The sequence below is a fragment of the Pinus tabuliformis genome, chromosome 2_1 (assembly GCF_031772625.1).
Source record: "Pinus tabuliformis cultivar Carrire ecotype Pingquan chromosome 2_1, CPIR1, whole genome shotgun sequence".
Lineage (NCBI taxonomy): Eukaryota > Viridiplantae > Streptophyta > Pinopsida > Pinales > Pinaceae > Pinus > Pinus tabuliformis.
In genome coordinates this window covers 957,626,933-957,650,066 of record NC_142299.1, presented here as the reverse complement: position 1 = coordinate 957,650,066, position 23,134 = coordinate 957,626,933, and the positions used below count along the sequence as shown (strand labels likewise).

Below are 23,134 nucleotides of genomic sequence, written 5' to 3'. Positions count from 1 at the left end.
GATAAAGATCCCAAGCTTGAAGACTATCCTGCCTTGCGAGATTTCAGTGAAGTACTCCTTGATGAAGTATCAGGACTTCCTCCAAAGAGGGATATCGATTTCTCAATTGATCTTATGCCTAGAGCTACATCAGTTCCCAAGAGTCCTGATAGTATGAGCACCCCAAAATTACTGGAACTGAAAATGCAATAGCAAGAGTTGTGGAAAAGGGATACATTTGGCCAAGTGTCTCCATGGGGAGTACCTATCTCATTTGTGAAAACCAAAAATGGAACTCTCAAGCGATGTATTGACCACAGGCGACTGAATAAAGTCACTGTGACAAACAAGAATCCATTTCCTTGAATTGATGACTTCTTTGACCAAATGAAAAGAACAAAATTCTGTTCAAAGATTGACTGGAGATCTGGTTATCATCAAGTCAGAATTAAAGAACACAGCATTCATTAGACAACCTTATGGCCACTATGAATTTGTTATAATGTCATTTAGGCTGTGTTACCCATTGCTACACCACAAATGCAGTGGGCATTTGAGTTTTCAAAGGCATTCTAAGCAGCCCTACTTGATGAAGAAAGCACTGTTCTAAAGGCGGGAAAATGGTGTTTCCATTATGTTAACAGTAAGAGAAATCATTTCCAACATAATGGAGGCTTATCATAAAGAGATTCCTGACATTTGAGACATGTAATGAACAGACATGTTAAACAAATGCAGTGGGCATTTGAGTTTTCAAAGGCATTCTAAGCAGCCCTACTTGATGAAGAAAGCATTGTTCTAAAGGCAGGAAAATGGTGTTTCCATTATGTTAACAGTAAGAGAAATCATTTCCAACATAATGGAGGCTTATCATAAAGAGATTACTGACGTTTGAGACATGTAATGGACAGAAATGTTAGTGGGTTGATTATTTAGAGGTTTTCCAGATATAACCTCAACCATCCATCCAACAAAGATTCAAATGACGGATCGCTGAAGAATGTTTTATTACCATACAGCAGTGAAAATATATATTGATGAGCCTGATTAAGAAGTTCAACAGTTTCTTGTAGCAATAATGCGCAGGTCTGTAGAAGTCACCAGGTGAATTCAGTACATATCTCATATCAAATGATAACAGTAAAATAAAAGAGCAGAATTATTCTCTTAACCATACAAATGATTGTGAGTAGCATGTTTGAAGTTAGATTGGATATCCTAAAAATGTTATGGGGCATATATGTTCCATCGAAATATTGTTGGAAATATTGAGAGGGGGGTGAATCAGTATTTCTCTTCAATTAGTATTTTTAACTTCACAAAGCATTAATTATCATTAACATTAGATCAACATAAATCAACATCACATGAACAGTAAACAACACCATTCAACAATGCACAAACATCAAGACAGTAGACAACATATTTTTAGGTGGAAACCCTTCTGGGAGAAAAACCACCGAACAATTCTTAATAATTGTCTTCCAAAAATTTACATCAATTAGGAAGCTCCATCTTCCAAGATTCTCAACTCCAACTGAAGGAGGCTCCAACCCCCTGGTTTACAGGCTCCAACCTAAGGATGCTCCAACGCCCTGTTTACCAACTGCAACTAGAAGGATGCTGCAATGCCCTATGCAGGCTCCAACCTGCCCTAGCACCACCCTGCTGTTGTCAAGTGTTCAAAGTCTCCGACCTAAAGGAGACCCCACTCTCCTACTTTGCACCACCCTGCCACCCTACTCAACAAGTTGCCACTTGCCCTGAAGGCTCCAACCTTCAGCATACCACAGGGAACCATGATTTCATCTCATTTTCAAATTGGATCCACCTGTGCTCAACAACAATACAAAGATAAATTGTAATACAATCTCTGTTAAAACAGATCTGCTTTTGCTCACTATATATATCAATAGCAATCTCTAGCCACATAAATCTCAGTTGACCTCTGCTCAAGCTTCATCAACCTGTAATCAGCCATCCAGCCATATACATGCTAACATAACCATGATTCAATAAACAAACACTATAAACCCTGGCACTTGTCAGTTGCCCACATAGCCCAATAACGCTGCTCAATAGTTCCTGTCAACCCTAACTCAACAATAATACAATCTTTCTATGATCAGTCCTCTCAACATCATAATCTCACAAATCTAAGCCTTCACCTGACATTATCACAGTGCATTAGACATATGGGAAGACATCATATTAAGCAAAGTCTTTCGGTAGAAATCACATAAGAGAAATTTTTGGCCAACGCGTTTCGAACCAACAAGTGTGGTTCATCATCAGGACAGATGATGAACCACACCTGTTGGTTCGAAATGCGCCGGCCAAAAATTTCTCTTATGTGATTTCTCTACCGAAAGACTTTGCTTAATTCATTATGGATCACAGAAGCTTGAATACAGAAAATACATATTGTTTTGTCTCTCCAGAAGCATGCACTTTGTATAAATCTTATGCTCATATAGAAACAACATATGTGAACATACTTGTGCTCATCGATTTACTAATCATAAACATGAAGATCCATCTATAGCTCAAGCATACCATGCTTAATCTCTAATCCCTGCAACATTCACTAAGGAAAAGAATATGTGAACCACAAAGAACACTCTGCCTCCAATATTGGTTACAATCTTTCTGCAAGCACCCTCCACAATGTTTCTCAGCACAACAACTTAATACCTCAGTATAAAAGCATATCAAGATACACTCTTAGTCACAACAGTAATGAAGTCATGCCTTCATATCAAAACAATTCACCCACACCCACATCCAAAGTTCTGCTTCTAGCCACTGGAAAATTTTCACAACATACTACAGCAGGTTGCAAGCATTGTTTACAAGCTATATATTTTTTGGTTACACAAGCAACACTAGTGTTGACTCAAGGTTCTTAGCAAATAATCACGCACAGGACTGGAACATATATCACACGCACATATAACTTGCACAGCCACTCCTTGTGCATGCGCCAAAACAAATTCAAACCATTATTTTGCTAAGAGCTCATGGCTAAGTATGGCAGCTACAATGACATCTTAGCACTCATTACCAAAGTTCAACAAGTATCAACCTTCTACAAAAGATAATCTCTGACATCCTAGTAATGCAGATTACATGACACAAGATTCAAATAGTATATCAACAATGCTTCAAAATAACAACCTCTGATTTTGATTTCTAACCATTCTGTAGTGCAAATATATCAGCACCCTAAGATGTGAGTTGCATCTCAAAATCCTGCATAACAATGTCAGCACTCTGGTATCATATATGGGCCTCAATCTCTGTATTGCAATAAGCAAAGCATTCCAGTGCTACAGTAATCACATCTCCCATAATGTGCACACAATACTGATCACTCTCTGCCATAACCATAGATAATTCTGCATGATCATCAAGTGCCTAGATTTGAGCCAGCGCTAGCAAACTTTGCACACATCAATCAATATGTACATTTCAAATCAAAATTCTTCAGTTGGATGTTATAGATCCAACCCATGCGCATCTCAGATTGTTCTGTCCTCGAAACTATCTCTAGAGATCAACGCAAGGCACGTCAATCCCAGTAAGTTGTGCACTGAAGTCACTCAGAAAAAATTTGTAACAAATAGTGCGCATAAATTTAATTGGACCATGCATAAATATAATGCTTTGTTGGAGAATGTAACTAAGTTTGGTCTTCATAGTTTTATCAAAAAGAATAAAAGCAAAAAAGAAGAAAAAGAAAAACTGATTTTCAAACATAGGTTTCATGCTCAAGAAATTATTGTTTTATTCGTTAAACATGTTTGTCATGCTTCTAGGATTTGATGAATCAAAGAGTCAAAGTTCTATTTGGACCTGTTGTCACACAGAATGTCTAGGCACCACGACAACCGTTCAGATCGGGGGTTGTCACCCTGATCCCCAATCTCTCCATTTAAGCTGTCTCCCTACAGCATGCTAAGGGGGGTAGACCCTACGGAAAAATGGAATGAAGAAGAACTAGTTGGGAACCAACCAGTTCGGGAGACACAGTGAAGCAATCAAGTACTTGATTAAAATTTAGCAAGACTTATGGGATTTGATTAGATTTTAAACGATTAATACCAGTGCCTTATGGAGTCAACGATCTTGCTAGGGAAATTAAGACCAAGTAATCGATTAGCAATTGCTGCTTAAATGAATGATTATCTTATATGAAATGCAGATCCTAAAGCTAATGTGAGAAGCAAGAATCATGGTTAATTTTAGTGAAATGCCTACTTAAATATGAATCCTTCGATCCTTTCTGTGTTGAGCCTGATTTCGTAGTAATTCGCAGAGAGAAGATAGGGTGAAGCACACTATGGTGTGATTAACGATACCTCTCTTGAAAATCTAACATACTCGGTGCCTCCGACGCTGCAGAGAGTTGTGGCTCTGACGACTGTAAGGTCACTGTTTTAAGTACTATTAAAAGCAGGCTTCTCAAGCAAAGATGGATGGATACCTATCTCACTATCGACCAAGCTTATGCTTGGAAGTAAATTTTATTTATGCAAAGCTAAATTATATGCGAATGCACCAAATGATAGGATGAAGTTAGACTCGAGGATTAAAAACACTTATGTCGCAAAAGCCCTCAATTACCAAAATGAAATGTTTACTTTATTGGATGAAGACTTAAAAATAAACCCCTGAAGATATTACAATTAAACCACAAGCTTATTTCAAATCTTTCTGATACAATTATAGCTCAAAGAGAACAAAAACTTCTTTGCAATTAATATCAATGTCAACAGATGCTCAAAAGTACTCAACTTAAGAAACAGAGATATGCAATCTATTATAATTCCACGACAAAGCACTTCAAAAATTACTTGAAAATATTTGCAATATATTTAACATGTAACACACATCAAATAATCCAAGCAAGGACGATCAATTTTAATAGATGCAAGATATTCTAGTAATTAAATTTCTAGAGATCCAAAAAATTTAAAACACCATGAAATTTAAATGTTGATCAGTTCCAATCCCAGAATTAAAATGATTTATGCTTAGTGACCCAAAACTAGGAAAATTTACCACTTTCCTATAGTTAATCTTTAGATACAAAAAATTTAAGCGCATTTAACTATAGAGAAATGAAAAATGTTAATTCCACAAAAGTTTTCTTTAGATTTTACCCCTAGCACAAAGGGACACCAAGAAGGAATTTTAAATTGACAATTCGATTAGTCCTTAGGAAAATTTTCGATGTGCTAAATTTTATGAAACAAATCCAATGTGGTAAATGATTAATCAGAATTTTTCTTTAATGCGACCAAAGTAAAACAAATCAAAATGATCTAAAAAAAAATTAATGGGTCAGAGGCCACAAACAAAAAAACTTTTAATGCGAAAAATCACTTTTGATTTAAGTTTTTTAGAATATCTCAAAGTCACATTAACAAAATAAAAAAAATGAAGCCCTTTCTTTTATTTTTTTTAGTTTTTTATTTTTAGGATTTTTTTTTATGATTTTTTAGTATTAGAGCTTTTTTTTTAATTAAAAAAAAAAGCAAAATCGAACCCCCAAACCAAAAAAATGAAACGCATCTATAAAAAAATTGAAAATGTATGTTTGTTGTTTTGCAGGGTCGACGGCGATAGCAAGGAGGGAAGACACAGCGAGGAGGAAAAGTTAGACGAAGCTGAGGGATGGACGGATTTCGAGGGTTAAGCTACAACGACGAGGGAATTTGGTCGATGAAGCAGCGTACAGGTTGGAGCTGCAATGAAAACAAAAGGTTGTGGCAGCGTAGGAGGGATGGAGGTTTTTTGCAGGTCAATGGAGGGCGAGCAGCTGGAGCTGCGGAATGTAGATGCAAAAGGCAACACGCAGGTTTGATGGACGAGCAGCAAGGATGAGGAGCAGATTATGGAGTTGTGGCAGCAGATTCGAGGGTAAAAGGAAATTGTAGAATGCATGGAAGGAGCAATGGATAGAATGAGGGATAGCGTAGGGAGAATGAGAGCCACGAATACAGGAGAAAACGCAAGTCAATTTAGACGCAGATTTGAGAAGCGATTAGCGGGCAAGGGACTGCGAAGGGCTCTAAGGAATAAAGCAGATGGACGGAAGGTATGCGGCAAGTGTGAAGGAGCAATACGCAGGAGGGTGAGCTAGAAAGAAAAGAAGGGTTTTTGCAGGTAGGAACTGCGGCCAGAACACGTGAGAAGGCAAGTTGAATAGCAGCAATCTAGCAACAGATGAAGAAATCACAGGGAATGGTAGCTATGGGCAGCGTATGAAACCCAGATTTTCCAGAAAACCTCAAAACACAGAAAAAATTGAGACTTTGCAGGAAACCCCCAGAGAAAGAAATTCTGGATCAGCAGATGATAGCTCAAAGAACCCTTAAAAACTTTCCGAGAAACTTTTGATTAGTTGATATATTCTGCTTCAGATTTATCAATAAAACCCTTATGATATTTTTTCCAGAAATTAAAAAAATAAATAAATAAATAAATATATATATATATATATATCTAAGTCACCTGACACGGGGATTCGGGACACGTAGGATTCGGGATTCGTGGTGTCGGATTCGGGACACGCTGACCCCCCGGAACAGGACACGTTAGGACACGTTATATATTATTTTATTAAAAAAAAATATAAATATATATATATAAATTTATAATATATTTAAAAATATATATATATACATTAAAAATTAGATATTACTAATTAGCATATTTCTTATACAAATTTTAATTAATGATATAATGAGTCACATGCTATATCTAATGTGATGTTAGATATAAAGTTAAATACTAGATAACTATAAAAAAAAAAAAAAAAATTGCATTAAAATTCATTAAACTAAAAATCATCCTCAAAGTTGCTAAAAACAATCATATTCCTTACTCTCTTTATATTTACTAAAATTAGAGTTGAACCAATACATATGCTTTACTAAAATTAAACCTGAACCAAATACATATGTTTTACTAAAATTAGATCTGAACCAATACATATTTTGAGCTTCCCGAACATCGGGCTAGGGATCCTGTACGTGCAGGTGGTGCTTTCACCGAATTTCAACAAGAGAAAATCATGTTTTAAGTATCCCGACGTGTGGACGGCCTACATTCTCAATTTCTCATACTCGTCTTCACATGGATCATCGTACTCTCTCTAATTAGATGCACTGCTGACACCGCCTGGACCATGGTCAATCTCGCCCATTTCGTGGTCAGTATTCAGTTCAATTCTTTTCTGTTCAAACCAATTAATTTTCATTACGTTTTTCTTTCCCACAGGCTTGATCCCTGGTCGACTGCAATCCCCTTTATTTTCCCTTCTTTTTTCGTTTTACGATTGCTTAATCTATGTTAGCATGATCTCCAAACTTAATTAAGAAAAGTTGTTCCCAAAATCTATTTCTATTAACGAAAAACGCGGCTGGATTGGTTTGATGTGGATCAAATGTCAGTTACTATTACCCATGCCTTTGACCTCGTAGATCGAGGGTCTAGCTTGATCCGCACTTCAATCAATCCCACTACAGATGCTTATTATTTTTATTTGTCTGTCAACGGGTTACAGGTCGATTCTCCTCGCTGAACGCTGAGAGTCCGCTCCTTGTCTCGCCGCAACAACACAACTTGCCGCACCAACTGTCTTTGCATACCCGTAAACCAAGCCGTTTAAAACCTATCAAAACGAATCAGAAAGACAGGACAGGCACAAAAATCGTGACACGATTTGGGAAAATTGCGGCACGTTAGTGACACGACGTGTCAGAAAATGACACGACGTGCCCTTCAATTTGGACACGAATCCGACCAGAATCGTGTCGGATTCGACCGATTCGGGATTCGCCAGGGGGTATGAACGAATCCGGTTTCTTATATATATATATATATATATATATATATATATATATATATATCAAACCCTCGAACTGGAAAAACAGTGCTCCTGCAAAAACGATTTCTGAGGAACACTCAAGATCCAGATCTTACCCTCTAGGGCCTAGATCTGGACTCTACACAGTTTTCTTCTTCAGATCTGTAGCTGCAAGACAACAAGAAACACCCAAACGATACATCTAATGATAAACTAAAACCCAGAAAAACCCAAGTCAGAAAACCAAAAGTAATTACATATCTATGCACAGGAATGGCAGATCTATCAGATATGGGGAGTGTGAGTTCAACTCCACTCCCAGATCTGACAATCTAAGGCTCTCAATAGCCAAATTCATCAATTTCGCACGTAAAAAATTTAAATTTTTTAAGTTTAAAGGAGGTGCTGAGCTCAAAACCCTTCATGCATCACCAATAAAAATCTTATGATAAGCTCAGGATCAAATTAAGTTGGGCTCTTCAGAAAACACGGATCGGGAGTTGGCTGGTCCAACTGAAAACTTCCCCGAACGCCCGATGATCTAAAAATCAAGACTTTCCTACAAAACTCAATTCAGCCATCAACATAGAACGAGAAAACAATAATAAAACTCAGACAAATATAGATACCTGCTATTACATTCAGAATTTAGATTATTATTCAAACCCCAGCGATTGAGCAAGATACCTGTACTCAAATCACTCTTCAGAAGCTATTATCAATGGCTAAAAAAATTTACACATGAAAAACGACACATCTTACAGTATTTCCATGAAGAGTAACACCGGCGAAAATTAACCCCAAAGTCTTTCTTTATTGTCCAAAAAAAAGATTACACGAGAGCTTTTAAGCTTTAGCTTAGCACACAAACTCAGAGGTCGGATGAATTGACTGACAAATGACCTCATATTTAAAGATAAATCCTCCAATGGCTAGTTCAAGCGCTCCTCGTCAAAGCAATCTCGATTGTTGATGAGGATCAAAAATTCTCTTAATCTCATTCGTCGAAATTTTAAATTCTTGAGGAAATTCGAATTTTTCAATTAAATGCATTTTAATTAATTCAAAAATTAATTTTTTGACTTAACCCCAAAGACCAAAGGCTTAAAATTTAGCAGAATAATTAATTTACCTTAATCCCGGGACTTCTTAAAATTTAATTTTTAAGGACCGACGAATTTTGCCTTTGGAGAATTTAAATTTACTTAGGACCTAGAATTAATTAAATTTCTGGCTTAGGATTTTAATTAATTTTTTGGCCAAAAAAATTAATTAATTAACCTATGAGGGGATAAATTATTTTTTCCAACCCTCAAGACACTTTACATCATAATTTTCATATTTTTACATCATAATTTTCATATTTTTACATCATAAGGGGGGAACCCATTTGAAAAAGACCCTCACAAACTACCCATTTCTGCGACACAAAAAGAATCCAGCAAACCAAGCAATTTGTAATAAAATAACCTAAGCAAATAGTTAGGATTATTTCCAAATCACTTTTACATAGACTCGATCTAGAACACTAGGACTCCCCTAAGATATCAGTGACAAAATCCATTCTAGCTTTGGGGTAAGGCTGAAGAAAAACTCTGCCGACCATTCGAGAATGGACCGATGAGACAAAAAACCTCCCGGAATGTAGATCATCACCAGAAAAGTAGGTTGCCTAGGCAATTACATACACGACACGGATCTGTTGAAATTATTTACATTATACACATGCAGAATGGGTTTACATTATAAGATGATTATCAAGCTGATGATGATAGCTGGATGGCACGAACACATCGATCAAGCGCTATCCATTTTGCGAAAAAAGGGGGTTGTACTGCTATGGGTTATTTGACACGTAATGGTCAACAAGACCTATTGTAAAGAAAAAGGGAAAAAAAAAAAATTAATATGTATTTTGGGTAAAAAATCCCTCCAGAAGTCGAGTCAGCCCTGCCTGTCATGTAGGCTCTGCCCCAAAGGACATGTCTATTCGCAACCCACTAAACAGTATAAATAGAGGATGTGTTGGAGCTTATTTGGACATAATTCACACAAGTTTTGAAATGACGCAGGAAGGAGGGCCGAAATCTGAAATTGAAGTAGGAGCTTTCTTAAAGTCTGATTTGTGGAAACCCTGCCTTGATGTATCTCTTGTTGAAGATATGACGTTGCATATGTTGTTGGTCTCTTACTGTTGATGGATTTGTAGAACAGAAGGAAGGTTTGACTTGGCTTCTGGAGGGTTGAAGGGTCTTGGATATCTCATTTGATCTTATTCTATAAGAAGAGATTTTTTTGGATTTTCCCCTTGGAGGGGTTTTTCTCTGGCTTGGAGCCTATATCTTTTGGTCTCTGTGTTCTTGTGATCTTCATGTTTTTACATTTGGTAATTGCTTGATGAAAGAAGAAAAACATAATAATATAATGCCAACAAATTCACAAGTAATTATCAAGATAGGAGAAATTACATTAATCTTGTAGCCTCCCTGTTTCTCCGACATGGTATCAGAGCTTTAGGTTTGAAGAAAGAGGCTTAAAGATCACTTTATGTTGGCGTACTTGATCAAGATTATGTGGAAACCCTTATCAAAAGATCTAATATTGTGAAGTTTGCACTGGTGTTAAATTCGATGATTCTCTCGTTCATATTATTCTCAATGGAACAAATATAGTTTGTATGGCTCGTATCACTGGATCTATCTCTTTGTGGCTCAACAAAGATCCACAATACATTATAGCTCGCAAATCACAATGCTTGATGGCTCGTTGACTTCAGTTGTGACTCATTCTTTATGGATTGTATATTCTTGAAGCTATGTTTTGGTTTTGCAGATTGCATTGTTGATAAAGTTCATAATGGATCACATTTACAGTGGTTCGACTCCTCTCAGTAGTTCACAGAATGCAATCGCTCTTGCTCTATGGCTCAAGTCGTATCCCAGAGGCATTGCAATGTACCTATCTGTGATATAGTTCTCACTCTATCTGTGGCTCGCACAACGTTGTGGTTCTCGATGTGACATTGCGATGACATTTAGTAGTTGTAACTCTCTTTGTGTTGATATGTGGCTCCTTATACAAAGTGATTCTTACTCTATACAAAGATCGCTTTATGGTTCAAATTTCAGAGTATGGATGGTAATAAAAGTGACCTGGAATCACGAAAATTGGAGAAGCCGTCTATGATCGGAAAGATCGTAATCTTGATAAACTCATTCAGTAGCTCGCTTTTTACTATAACTCTCTTTGTGGTTCAATCTCTATAATACACCGGGTAGCACTCTCTGGAATTCGCATTTTCTAAACAGAGTAAAATTGCATCGCATACTCTAAGGCTCGATCAAGTTGAATTTCTCACATCTATTGTAGTAAGATTGTACCCTAACCGTAAAACTGTGGTCTGTATAACATTGATCGTGAGAATTAGATAACAATCTCAACAATGTTAGCAGTAATATTCATACATGTGACAACTATGGAAAGTCAACCTAACCTTGAGGATTGCCAATGCAATAAGAACAACCTACATATTCTTGTGGGTTTGTAAGACTCGTACAGTATTCTTGAGAAAGGGATGACTGACTATGAAGGATTATGATGATTGTGTCCTATGACAGTTGCACAAGTAACTTTTCAGTGACTAGATGCCAAGATGGCCTTCATATGATTGCGTGGCTTGATAACAATGATGGTTGATTGACAAGTAATTTGGATCATGATGACCATGTGATATCTATGAAGTTGACTTGAAGTTGTCTCTCTTGAGTGAGGTTGACTTAAGGACTAGATCTCTGCAAAGAAGAGATAATGTAAAGTTGCAGAGGTATGTATAATTGTTATATATATTTCTTGATATGTCTCTAGCTCATGATGGACATTTGAAAGATAAAGGGTTTGCATATAGATTAGAGATAGTGACATGTATGAAATTGATGATGTGTTGAAGTCTAAGTCTTGAATGAAAGCTATTAGGGTTTTTGCAATATGATAGTTTGCTATGATTGGTTGACTAGTCTTGATGACTGTGAAGGATCTAGGGTGTGCATAGAATTTGCATCTAGATCTTGAAGACCTTGAAATTTAGGGTTTTGCAACTAACCTTCTTGTGTGTAGTTGTAGAACTTTACAATTCGTAAGTGGCAGGTCTTTGGCATCTAGGGTTTGTAAACCCTAGCAAAGTATGGAATAAAAGGAGAAAACCTAGAGACAAAAACCCTAATTGATTGTTTTCGCTATGAAAGGAAGAAAGACTTAGTTCTTAAGCATGGCAGGTACTACGACCAAAATTTGAATTGTCTAAGTATATGGTTGAGTGTGAAGATTAGATCCTAGATCTTAAAATGAAATGGCATTAAGGTTTTGAAGCATACTTAAAAAAAGCTTTGCAAGGTAGACCTTGATGACTAAAAGGAATCTAGGATTTGTAATATCTTTATAGCTTTTGATATCTAGGGCTTGTAAACCCTAGATGAAACTCGGTCTGGAAAAACTATACAAGGAAACCCTATCTAATTCCTAGCTCTTGGAAAATGGTATGTAGGGTTTGAAGGTTGAGTGTTATTTGATATCTCGAAACCCTAGATTTTCTAGATTGACATCATGCTCTTGTATGTTTTGTTTGTTTGTACTTGCTAATGAGAAATGTAGGCACATAATGAAGGTTGTCAAAATTATGAAAGCATGATGGAAAGAGGGAACTATAAGGATCCTGACAATACTGAAGCCTCCAGCTGATGAATTCATTCCAAAAATACAATGAAGAAACTTGGTTGCAATATGAAGATAGAACATGCAAAAGAATGTTGACTTCAAAGGGAGCAAGTAGAAGAATTTAACATGGCACTCTAACTAGACGATATAATTTGGCAAATCTAATATTGAAGATTTGCTTGGGATTTGAATTGGCTCCCTGAAAGGACATTGCAAAAACATGTGAAAAGGCTGGAAGGAAAGTATGCATGATGATACTAATCAACATCCGATGTGATCTCTTGAAGGAAGTAAGCAATGACAACTTCAAGTAAGAAGGTTGATCATCACAAAAAGAATCCGATAGACATGATGTTAAACCCAGTCGATTAGCTCGTTCCATTAACATGTTGACTGGTGATTGATATCATGGGGAAAGATTCTGATACAATTTGAAGAAAGACCATGTGAAAGGATGTTGATTTCAAAGGAAACAAGTAAGCAAAATTTGTTATCTTGACGAGAGGCCATCATGATGAGGTAACTATGATATTGATGATTTAGTAATGGTTATCTGGTTGAGATATGGTTTTCCTACCTGGGAGAATGTTGCAGAAATGCATAATAACAGTTGAGGCAAGTGTATCTACAACTGTTTGTTTTTTAACTCAATTCAATGAATTCATGAATTGAGTGGATGGCTTTGGTAATCCTTGGAGGATTAGATGGTCAAGATGTCTACATCATCTTGGGATTGAAAGGTAGCAATACAAAAAGATAAGTTGATGTTTATGTTTCAATGACAATAAAGATCATTTTCATGATTAGAGAGAGTTATGATTAGCTCTACCTTGATTGGCTCAATATAATGCCTTTGTTGATGATGACTAGAGGAAAGTGATATGAAAGGTTGATGGCCTGAACCTTGTCACAGATTGAAGAAATTTTGGCTCCATTACAAAAGCTCAATATGATGAGATGCAAAGGGGAGGGGAGCCATGTAGCTACTACTTGAAGATCTCCATGAAGAACTAGTAGTTGATGTATTGATGAAGACAAGCTAAAGAGCTTGTGGTTATGACTTCCCAATTGAAAGGAAGTAAGGAATCTCCTCTATGCTTGAGAGGGAGTAAGAAGTCTCCTTAAATGTTTAAGGAGCAAGGATCTATTCCTTGATCAAGAGGGAATAAGGATCTCCTCTCTGGTTGAGAAGGAGTGATGATGGACATCATATTCTCCATGTGTCATGGACCAGACCAGGACTAATAGTAGTAAGTCTACTGAAGGCACTAGGAAGAAGAATGAAGGGTTGGATAAGCATTTGGGATTGGTACTCCTTGAGGATTGAAAATCCAAGATAGGAAGTAGTCTTGTGGACCGACACTCTTTGAGGATTAGACAGGTATCCAAGACAAGAATGGTCGAAGAGGACTGATATTCTTTCAAGATTAGGTATCCAAGATAAGAATAGTCCTAGAAAGACATACCTATTGAACATCCAGATGGGGTATATGCCTTAAGAGGTAGTGTGGTGTCTCACGTAAAGCCTCCCAACATTATGCTCTGATCTAAATAGAGCTTGTTAGTTAAGGCCTTGTTATGTTGACAATGTTGGTTATGTTGTTGACGCTTAACAATGGCCTATCAATCTGATTCTTCTTATGAGAATATTTCAGTTTGAGAGTATCCTTGTACCGGGTGTACAATCATGAATACCTTTCTAGTTAAGAGGGAATGATGGAGAATGTAACTAAGTTCAGTGTTCATAATTGTATCAAAATTAATTTTATGTAAAAGAAAAAAGAAGAAAAAGAAAATTTGATTTTCAAGCATGGGTTTCATGCTCAAGAAATTATTATTTTATTAGTTAAGCATGTTCTTCATGCTTCTAGGATTTGATGAGTCAAAGAGTCAAAGTCCTATTTGAACATATTGTAAAGAAAAAGGAAAATTAATTTTTAAATATGTATTTTGGGTAAAAATTCCCTCTAGAAGTCAAGTTGGCCCTGCCTATCATGTAGGCTCTGCCCCAAAGGACATCTCTGTTCACACCCCTTTGAACAATATAAATAATAAAGGGTGAGTTGGAGCTTATTTGGACACACAATTCACACAAGTTATGAAATATCGCCTTGAAAAAAACACTTGAGGCCTAAAGTTCCAAGATATGATTTAATGAGTACCTTGTTTGCTAGGGCACTAAATTGCCTAGGGTTGATGATGTCAACCCTAATAAGGCAATCTTCACCAAGAAAAATGCTAGATTTTGAGTTTGTGAGGTCAAGCAAGGTGAAAAGACGCCAAATAAGCTCCAAACACTATAGTAGCTCAAGCCCTGGTTCAATTTGGCCCTTGAAGAGCCGAAAAAGTAAGAGAGAAAAAGATAAAAAGTTTGTAATAATTTTGAACATCAAGGGGATCCCAGCGCCATTTCCCTAATTGGTTGATGGAGTCTTAGGGATTAAAACCATATAGATATCAAATTTTTGCATGGAGGAAAGCCCTAGTTTTCACATTCTAACCCTAGATATCTTTTTATGAGGGGTGAAATTAACGAGAAAAATGCACATTAGGAGGTTTTCTGAGGATTTCAAGGAATATAGATTAAACATGCAACAATTTACAAAGAATATCCAAAAATGTTTGCATTTAGACAAGGAACAAGTAGAAACCATAGCAATATTTCATGACATGTAAAACCATAAATGATAGTAAATACACACAAATTATCCAAGAACGTGCTTTCTTTCAATCCCAAAAAGATGTCTCCAACACGAAAACTAGTCTCTAATAACAAAAATCCACATAAGATGACATCTCCTCAAGCAGTAGAGTACAATAGCCTAAGTCAAGCTCTTCCAAAGAGGCCGAAATCCACAAGTGTGATGATTATATATGAAATGGAGTGACCCTCCTTTTATAGGCAGTCTATCACTTCCAATAATCCACTAAAAGCCCTTAAAACAAGTTTAATTGAGTAGACACAAAGTAAATGGGTTGCGGGACAACCCAATAGCTCAACAAATAAAATATGCCAAAAAACCCCCACACGTGTGAGTCGTAAGCTCTCAATAAGTATGACGTCATGCCCTTTTAGGGCTCAAACTGCTCTAAAGGTGTTATGGAAGGGTTGGATGAGTCTCCAAGCATCATGATAAACCTCAGATTGAGGAAAGGTACTCAAATCAAGCCTCAAAGCATCTTCATGTGTCCAAAAGCCAATTCTACGTGCCCTACATCATCTCTATGGGTGCCATGTAGACAACATGGTGTACTCTCTCTCCAGCGTTAGGGCTCCATTAAGTGCAACAAGCCCTCTTCAATCATCCTGGGAGATAATCATCCTCATATGGGCTCTATATCAAGGCATGCCATTAAAGTAGTGTCAAGGCCATCCTAGGGGCATGTTAGGTCCATTGGTACATCATCAAGAACCCTCAATGATAAGCAAGATAAGTTCAGTGTTATGGAATTTGAGGGTACTCTTGTGTGTCCATCAACTGCCAAGATCATGCATATACCCAACGCTCAATTGTATAAGGGAAACATTACCTCTGTAAGCCTAAGGTCATTATGTTCTCCAAAAATCTAGTATGGTTTGGGCATCATGTGGAGTGGGAGTGGAATAGTGTGCTCTCAGCTGCTCTATGAAAAACCAACTGGAAAAGCCATCTCAAACTCAACTAAAATCAAACATTCATTAGAGACAATAACCATAGCTGCATCTAAGTGGACCATACTTAACTATTAAGGGCATAATAATACTTCAAACGGATGCCACATTCAAATATCTAACTACACTAAGTCCTGTAAAAGTGTTCGCTACCATTGTAGGGGTCGCTAGGTAATCAACCCTATTAAGTGCTTCCATCTCGCAAGGGGAGGTGGAATTTCCAATATCAACCCTTCAATCCATGAGTGTTAGTGAGAATAGGTAGCAAGTTGCAACAAAGGGGAGTGACTTCAAGGCTAAGTGCCATGGTCAGGGGACTAGCTAATGAGAGTCCAAATCCTAACTATATAAATGCAATGGTGGGAGCAATCGTCGAGGCATGAGTTACCCCTTTCCTCAGCATGCTTTTTCCACCCTATTATCACGCAAATATATATTGAAAACCTACATAAAACTTTTTGACAGCCAATCCTGTCATAGTTGAAAGTCTCTCCATTCAGAGTTATGTTTTCCAGTCTCTATGGGGTGTCCCTAGATGATGTATGCTATTATCCACCTAATATTCCTACGTAGAACTTCACGTTTGAATTTGCCAATAAGCAATCAAAAGTGAAGTTCTTCTTGAGAATGAAATTATGGTTGAAATCAGATTTCTGGGAGTAATAATAGCAACAAAATTGAAAGAGATGTGAGAAACAAATATGTACCTCAAGTGAAATAATTCAAAACAAGTGCACTTCAATATACCATCACACTAAAAAAATAATCAATGGCCTCCAATACATCCAAAGAGTCTAAATCAAACATAATTGAATGAGATCACAATTTACCCAAGAAGTTTGTTGCACCATAATGAGCACTTAGCGACAGGCTTCCATGAGTTCCTTCACTTGCGGTGGAGGTAGTGGTCCAAGAGACTAGAACATAGAAAGGTCAGATCTCTGCTGCTACCAAATCATCTAAGAAAAATTGTCCAACCCTTGTATCGGTGCTCCAATATGCATATATGGAAGAAACATTTCCTCTCTCAAACTAGTTGATCCAATGGCTCAAAGCAAGGAAAAGTTGGAAAGACCAAAAGCTTTGTACGCATATCCACCATCCTTTCTTCCTTTTTCACATTCAATTATTTTGGCAAAAACACAAAATATGTTTTCTTTGCTTCACTTCTTGAGTGGAAACATCAAAAAAATCAGTGTTTTACATCACCTCATTGAATTGGAAAAATCTCACTTTTCCTCTAGCTTTATTCATGAAGAAATAATTAAATAAACTATTTGACTTCTTTTCCATGTGATTAAATAATTAAATAAAAATTTAATTATCGAATTATTTCACATTGAACAACTAATGACTTTGAAGTCATAGTCCTTGAAAAAATACCTAGAGATATGGTTTAAATCCATGCCAAGTGTCGGCTCAAGGAAAAATACAGTGACAAAGATGCTACTCAAGTCCTCACTTTTCCATGCAAAGGAAGCTTAGACCCACCTCTCAATTGCTAGTTACGAACCACAACCAACACTTGCACCTGCCAAATATATAGACTTACTAATTATATACATGTCTAAAAAGGCAGTCTTCCCCCAAAAAGCAAAAAGCATGAAAGTACAACTTTTGGCCAGCCAAATGACATAATGGGCAATAAAAGTGCCATTCCAGATCTGAGTGAAAACAATCCCATTGGAATCACTTTTTCACCAGGATCAAGAAGAAGTAGTCAAATCTGATGTATGGACCCCTGATGATCTGAATATCGAAAATGCAGAACTACCCAAAATAGTAGTTTCCCGGAAACTGAATATATAAGTTCCTCCGATCAAAGGCTATGCCATGAAGCATCTAGAAATAGGCCAGCGTGACTAAGTCTCAGTGGACCTTAACCCTTCAGTAGCAAGAAATGCTACTGGGGTTAACACACCCCTCTGGTGCACCTTTTACTTCCTTTTGATAATGCTTTTTAAATGGTACATAGCTCAAGGATCAAATCTTGCTCTTTATGATATAGCATTTGTTTTGCCCCTTAAGATGAGTCAACTTTTCACTAATCGGGCTTGGGACATGCAAGGGTTCCTGCTCAGAAACCAGGTGATGCCTAATGATAGAGGTAAAGCTTATGCTAGGGACGACGTCTATCAAAGGTACCATCCAGAGCTCTGGGAGTGAAAGTAACATGGCATCTACCCCAGCATTGTGGAGTCAAATTTTCACAGCAACGTACTCCACAGGAATCAATGGATACAAGCTAATTAGGATGGATTACAACCCCAAGGGATCCTCTATCTGGGATAGTGAGAGACAGTACCTTGACCTAGTGCAAAAACACTTCTGGGATGCAGGAAATGGGGAATCAGCACTCTTTTGGGAACACTTTTACCAGTACTTCCCTCCTTTTGTAGAGGAACTAAGCTTCCCTCAAATAAAAGATGCTTTTGATAAGCTCTATAGGAGGCTGGTGAAAGACTTTTGGAAGCAAAACAAGGAACCACCTAATGCATGGAGAAAAAGAGTGGATCTCCAGGGAACAGTTGCCATCAATAAGAAGCTGGTGAAAGATTTCTGGAAGCAAAACAAGGAACCACCTAATGCATGGTGAAAAACAGTGGATCTCCAGGGAACAGTGGCGACAAGAACTTCTCAGGACGCAACAGCAATAGCTATGGGATCAACTGCAAATGAGATGCATAATGAAATATCTCCCCAGATAAACTCTGATGGGGTCCCACTGGGAATGGAGACTACTCAGTGAAGGCAGTTATCTCCAAGAAAATAAATGGGAGAGAATCTTTAGCGAACCACAGCAAAATTCCAAGTCAGAAGAGATTTATAGGCCTTTCCCAGCAAGACAAGTCAAGTTTGAAATAAGAGTAAAAAACTTAGAATTCTCTTGAAATAAGAGTAATGAACTTGCAATTCTGCTTGCAGATCATCTTATCTGAAATTTTGGAATTACTAGTAAAACAATAAGACAATGTATCTTACATAAAATTGTGGAAAATTTTGTTTTGAACATGTGATAAACAGAGCAGAATTGTGGAACAGGAATTCTTATTCTTCTATTTTGCTTGTGAATTTTCTAAATTTACATAAATCTTTTCTTAACTATTAAAATATAAGGGGAAGCAGAAAGACACAAAAGTAGTTAAAAAGCTTGAGCAACAGACATATTGCTATAGTTTTTTCTGTATTTTATGTAGGTCTCTTATAGTGGAAGTTCCCCAATCCATTTCCTCAATTTCCTGCCATCTCTTCATTTACTCACATTTTTTAATTTTATGTTGTCTATCTTGTGATATATTTCGTTCAGTTCACATTTACCCTGTTGTCTCTAGCTGTTGAATGTTGTTGATGGTGTTTTCTTCATTCAAACCTAGTTTGGACATAATACTATGCGCTTTCTTATGCTTACTTCAATAGCATGTTGGAACAAATTCAAAGCTATAGTCAAGATTAGATTACATGTCAGTAAATGATGATTTCCAAATAAAAAACATAAAACTATAGCAGATGAAATGTATGAGCTTACATAAGGTTCAATGTGTATGTTTGAGTTCTGTAAAAGACTCCGCACCACACGCATCAACGCAAAAAGAAGAGAATGATCTTCCAGACTCCTGGTTACCTGGAATACAACAGTCAATTATAGGAATTAGCCTCCTCAAAATCTGGTTTTATTTTCAACCTGATCTAAGCTTGCCAGTGAAATTTCCTTACCTCATCTGAAATGAATAAAGTGAAGTAAGGAACTAAAGGATGAAGCCCTGTATCTGTTGACAGACTAACTAATGCTTCCTTGAATAGTCTAGAATCAGATCCCGTAATAATCAATTCACATATTTTCTCAAAATACAGCTGCATCACAAAAAAAGAAAAAAAAGAATCTTATACTGTTTTCTCATTACTACAAAAGACTGTGCATTTGAGTGACAGTACCAGACAGCATAAGTACACCATACACTAATGGCAGGACATCAATCTCAGAAAATGGATTTCATTTTCCAAATTAAAGAGAATTTCCAGAAAGTATCCATGTTGTACCTGAAGTTCTCTTGACAAGACATGTTTGACAGGGAGTTTTACATCAATGAGAAGCCCATCATCCTTGGTTTGTTCAGTCTTTTTGTTCTCTGAGGGAACTCCAAGTGCTAAAAATAATGTAAAAGGCATTAAGTACGGCCTTTGCAATTTCAACAGGCATAGTTGCAAAAACCAAAGATATCATGCTAAATGTTTAACAAGGCTACCTATAAAATAGAGGGTTTCAAACCCTGCACTGAAATAAAAATGAGCATTAACTAAAGCAGGATATAAACAACCTTCAGGAAGAGGGTTTTCAGGTATAGCAGGTTGAACTCCTTCAATAGCTAGCCAATGAGCAACAACTGCAGTGTCCAAAGGAGCTCTTGGTAATGGTGTTTCAGTAACCTGAAATGTCCATTTCCAATCTGTTTCTTAGACATCGAAAATAGTTCAACATATACCAAACAACATATGGCATGAACTCTTGCTCTAAAGTAAAAACAACTTACATCTTTGAATTCCAAATCCTTATCATCAATGTAGAACAAATCTGTATGCCCCACTGCTCTCTTAAATCTCAACGGATCTCCCGAAGCAAAGCCATAAACAGGCTGGACCATGACAAAAAAGATTAGGACATAACAGAGATAAGATAAGATAAATAAGATCATTTGATTAATGTCCAAAAAATGACCACAGTTGTAGGTCAATAGAACTAAAACGGACATCCAATATGAATACAATGTGCAAGTGCAAAAGCAACTCCTATATCAATATTGAAAGCAAAAGCAAAAGAAAGCAAAAAAACAAAATGAAGCAGTATTAAGGGTCTAGCTACGCAAACAGTTATGTCTAACCAAAAGATACAACAATGGTATAAGTGCAGTGATACGATAGAAGCACCCAAGGCCAGATATCCAATGCTGACCAAGAGAGAGAAACGAATGAAGATGAATGGTATAAGTGCACTGATACAATAGAAGCACCCAAGGCTAGATATCTATATGTTGAGCAAGAGAGAGAGAAACAAATGAAGATGATGTCAAGGCCTAATGGTCCTGGTGATTAGGGGAAACGGAGGGGACCGAGGTACTGGTTCATTGTTGAAATCAAGGATTTTTGTGAAAAGGCAAATGCAATGGTGGATAATGTCCTCTGAGGAGTGGTCAGGGCTAAGGAAATCTCATTGTACAATCTTGGAGGGCATGGGAACAAGAAACTGTTGATATTGGTAACACTGGAAGGTCTTCTGCATAGGCTAAGTGTCTAGCATGCAGGAGAGAGTCCTCTTTGGGTGCTTGTTTGACAGGAGCAAGTATTATGATTTTTTCCCGAAATTTTAACTTAGGAAAAGCAAATTAATTAATTTATTGATTAACATCAGCTACTGGACTAAACTTTAAAGTTTCTAAGGATGAATAATTTAATTATTTATGTGACTTAGATCTAATCTCCATCATTGATCTAAGTAGGGTAAGATTTAATCCTAACCCTCTATCAGTTTGGAAAATAGGGATTTAGCTCAAGGAGAAATTATAAAGGGAGCCTAAAAGAGAGGATGAAGATACAACATTGTGATTGAAAAAGATATTTTCTCAACCAGAGAGAGCCTTGAGTGACTGAAGAGAAAGAGAAAGTGTACAGCAAGGGTTTTCAGGAAGGAAAATTAGAGGCCGAGAATTTGGAGAGGGAGTCCGAGAATTTGGAGAGAGAGGTCAAGATCTTGAAGGAGGAGGCCAAGTTTTCTATGCAGGCTGTGTTTGTGGAGTGAGGCCAAGTTTTCTGTGTAGGACATGTTTGTGGAGTGAGGCCGACTTTGCTATGCAGGCCGTATTTGTGGAATGAGACCAAATTTTATGTGCAGGCTGTGTTTGTGGAGTAAGCCAGAGCTTTAGCCAAAGGCCATGTGGAACAAGGAAGGAGGTCGAGTTTCCAACCGTGGGGAAAATTCTTTCCAGTATGTATATCGTATAGCCAAGGGGGGCCGAAATTCACAACTAGAGGTCGAGATTAGTAAGGCCAAAATTCCAGAGGCTGAATATCTCTTGGGGCGAAAATCCAGTGGGCTATTTCCAAGTTCAATAATTGTTGTAATTTCTCTATATTTCTCTATGGGCCAATGCCCTAACTTTCTTGAGTAACAAAAGTGAAGGGAGATTTGATTGGAAAGATTTATGTGTTGTTTGTGACAGATTTTTCTAAGTATTTTCCACTGCAAATTTACTGTGAAAAGTTAAAATACCAGTGTGCTTATTTTCAGCAGCTCAAAATATTAATTTACTAGTTAAATAAATTTCGGAGTATAAAATAATTTGTGTGAGATAGATCAGACCCGGTATTTATAAGTTAACAGAAATTCCTGCTCTCCTACTGTTACCCACCAAAATGGCTAAACACATAAGAGAAAACTCTCTCCTATCTTGGAAAGCCAGCCAGCCAGCAACCCCATACATTACTCAATGATGAGGATATGCCACCTTCCTCCATCTGCACCAGTCATGCAGCTTTCACCATTCAACATTCCTCTTGAACAAAGGTGGGCTACCACTCAACAAGTACTTTCACCATTTTACAACTGGGTGCTTTTACTTAACGTTTTGGCCATTTTAACATGGATAAGGGGTTCATCCAGATGATCGACCAATCTTGACTATAAAACGGTTCTCTCACCTTACCAGAGGGGTTAGTCTTTAGCCCTAGCCCAGTGGGACCTCCTCTAAGGCCTAAGAGTTATAAGACGGGCACAACTAGGGAAACGTGAATTGAAATAGTGTGTCCATTGCCATTCCATACTTAACATCTTCCATCTCCTTGATACCACATCCATACTTCAGGTTAAATATCATTGGTTCGTCAAGATTTGGCACTCATACATCAATCCTTGAGTAGGGCTAGAA

The 23,134-nt window shown here is 37.2% G+C and overlaps 1 protein-coding gene across 5 annotated transcripts in view; it reads right to left on the bottom strand.

Moving 5' to 3' along the window:
- TAFII59 (TATA BOX ASSOCIATED FACTOR II 59) overlaps positions 1-23,134 on the bottom strand; it is a 245,117-nt gene that overhangs the window by 135,165 nt on the left and 86,818 nt on the right. For all 5 annotated transcript variants that reach the window (XM_089403579.1, XM_089403577.1, XM_089403575.1 and 2 more), the window contains exons 5-9: positions 20,747-20,848; positions 20,534-20,642; positions 20,256-20,362; positions 19,932-20,069; positions 19,744-19,839 (exon numbers count right to left, since the gene is read on the bottom strand). In XM_089403579.1, coding sequence (XP_089259705.1) covers positions 19,744-19,839; positions 19,932-20,069; positions 20,256-20,362; positions 20,534-20,642; positions 20,747-20,848 — 552 coding nt within the window. The remainder of the gene's footprint in view (positions 1-19,743; positions 19,840-19,931; positions 20,070-20,255; positions 20,363-20,533; positions 20,643-20,746; positions 20,849-23,134) is intronic.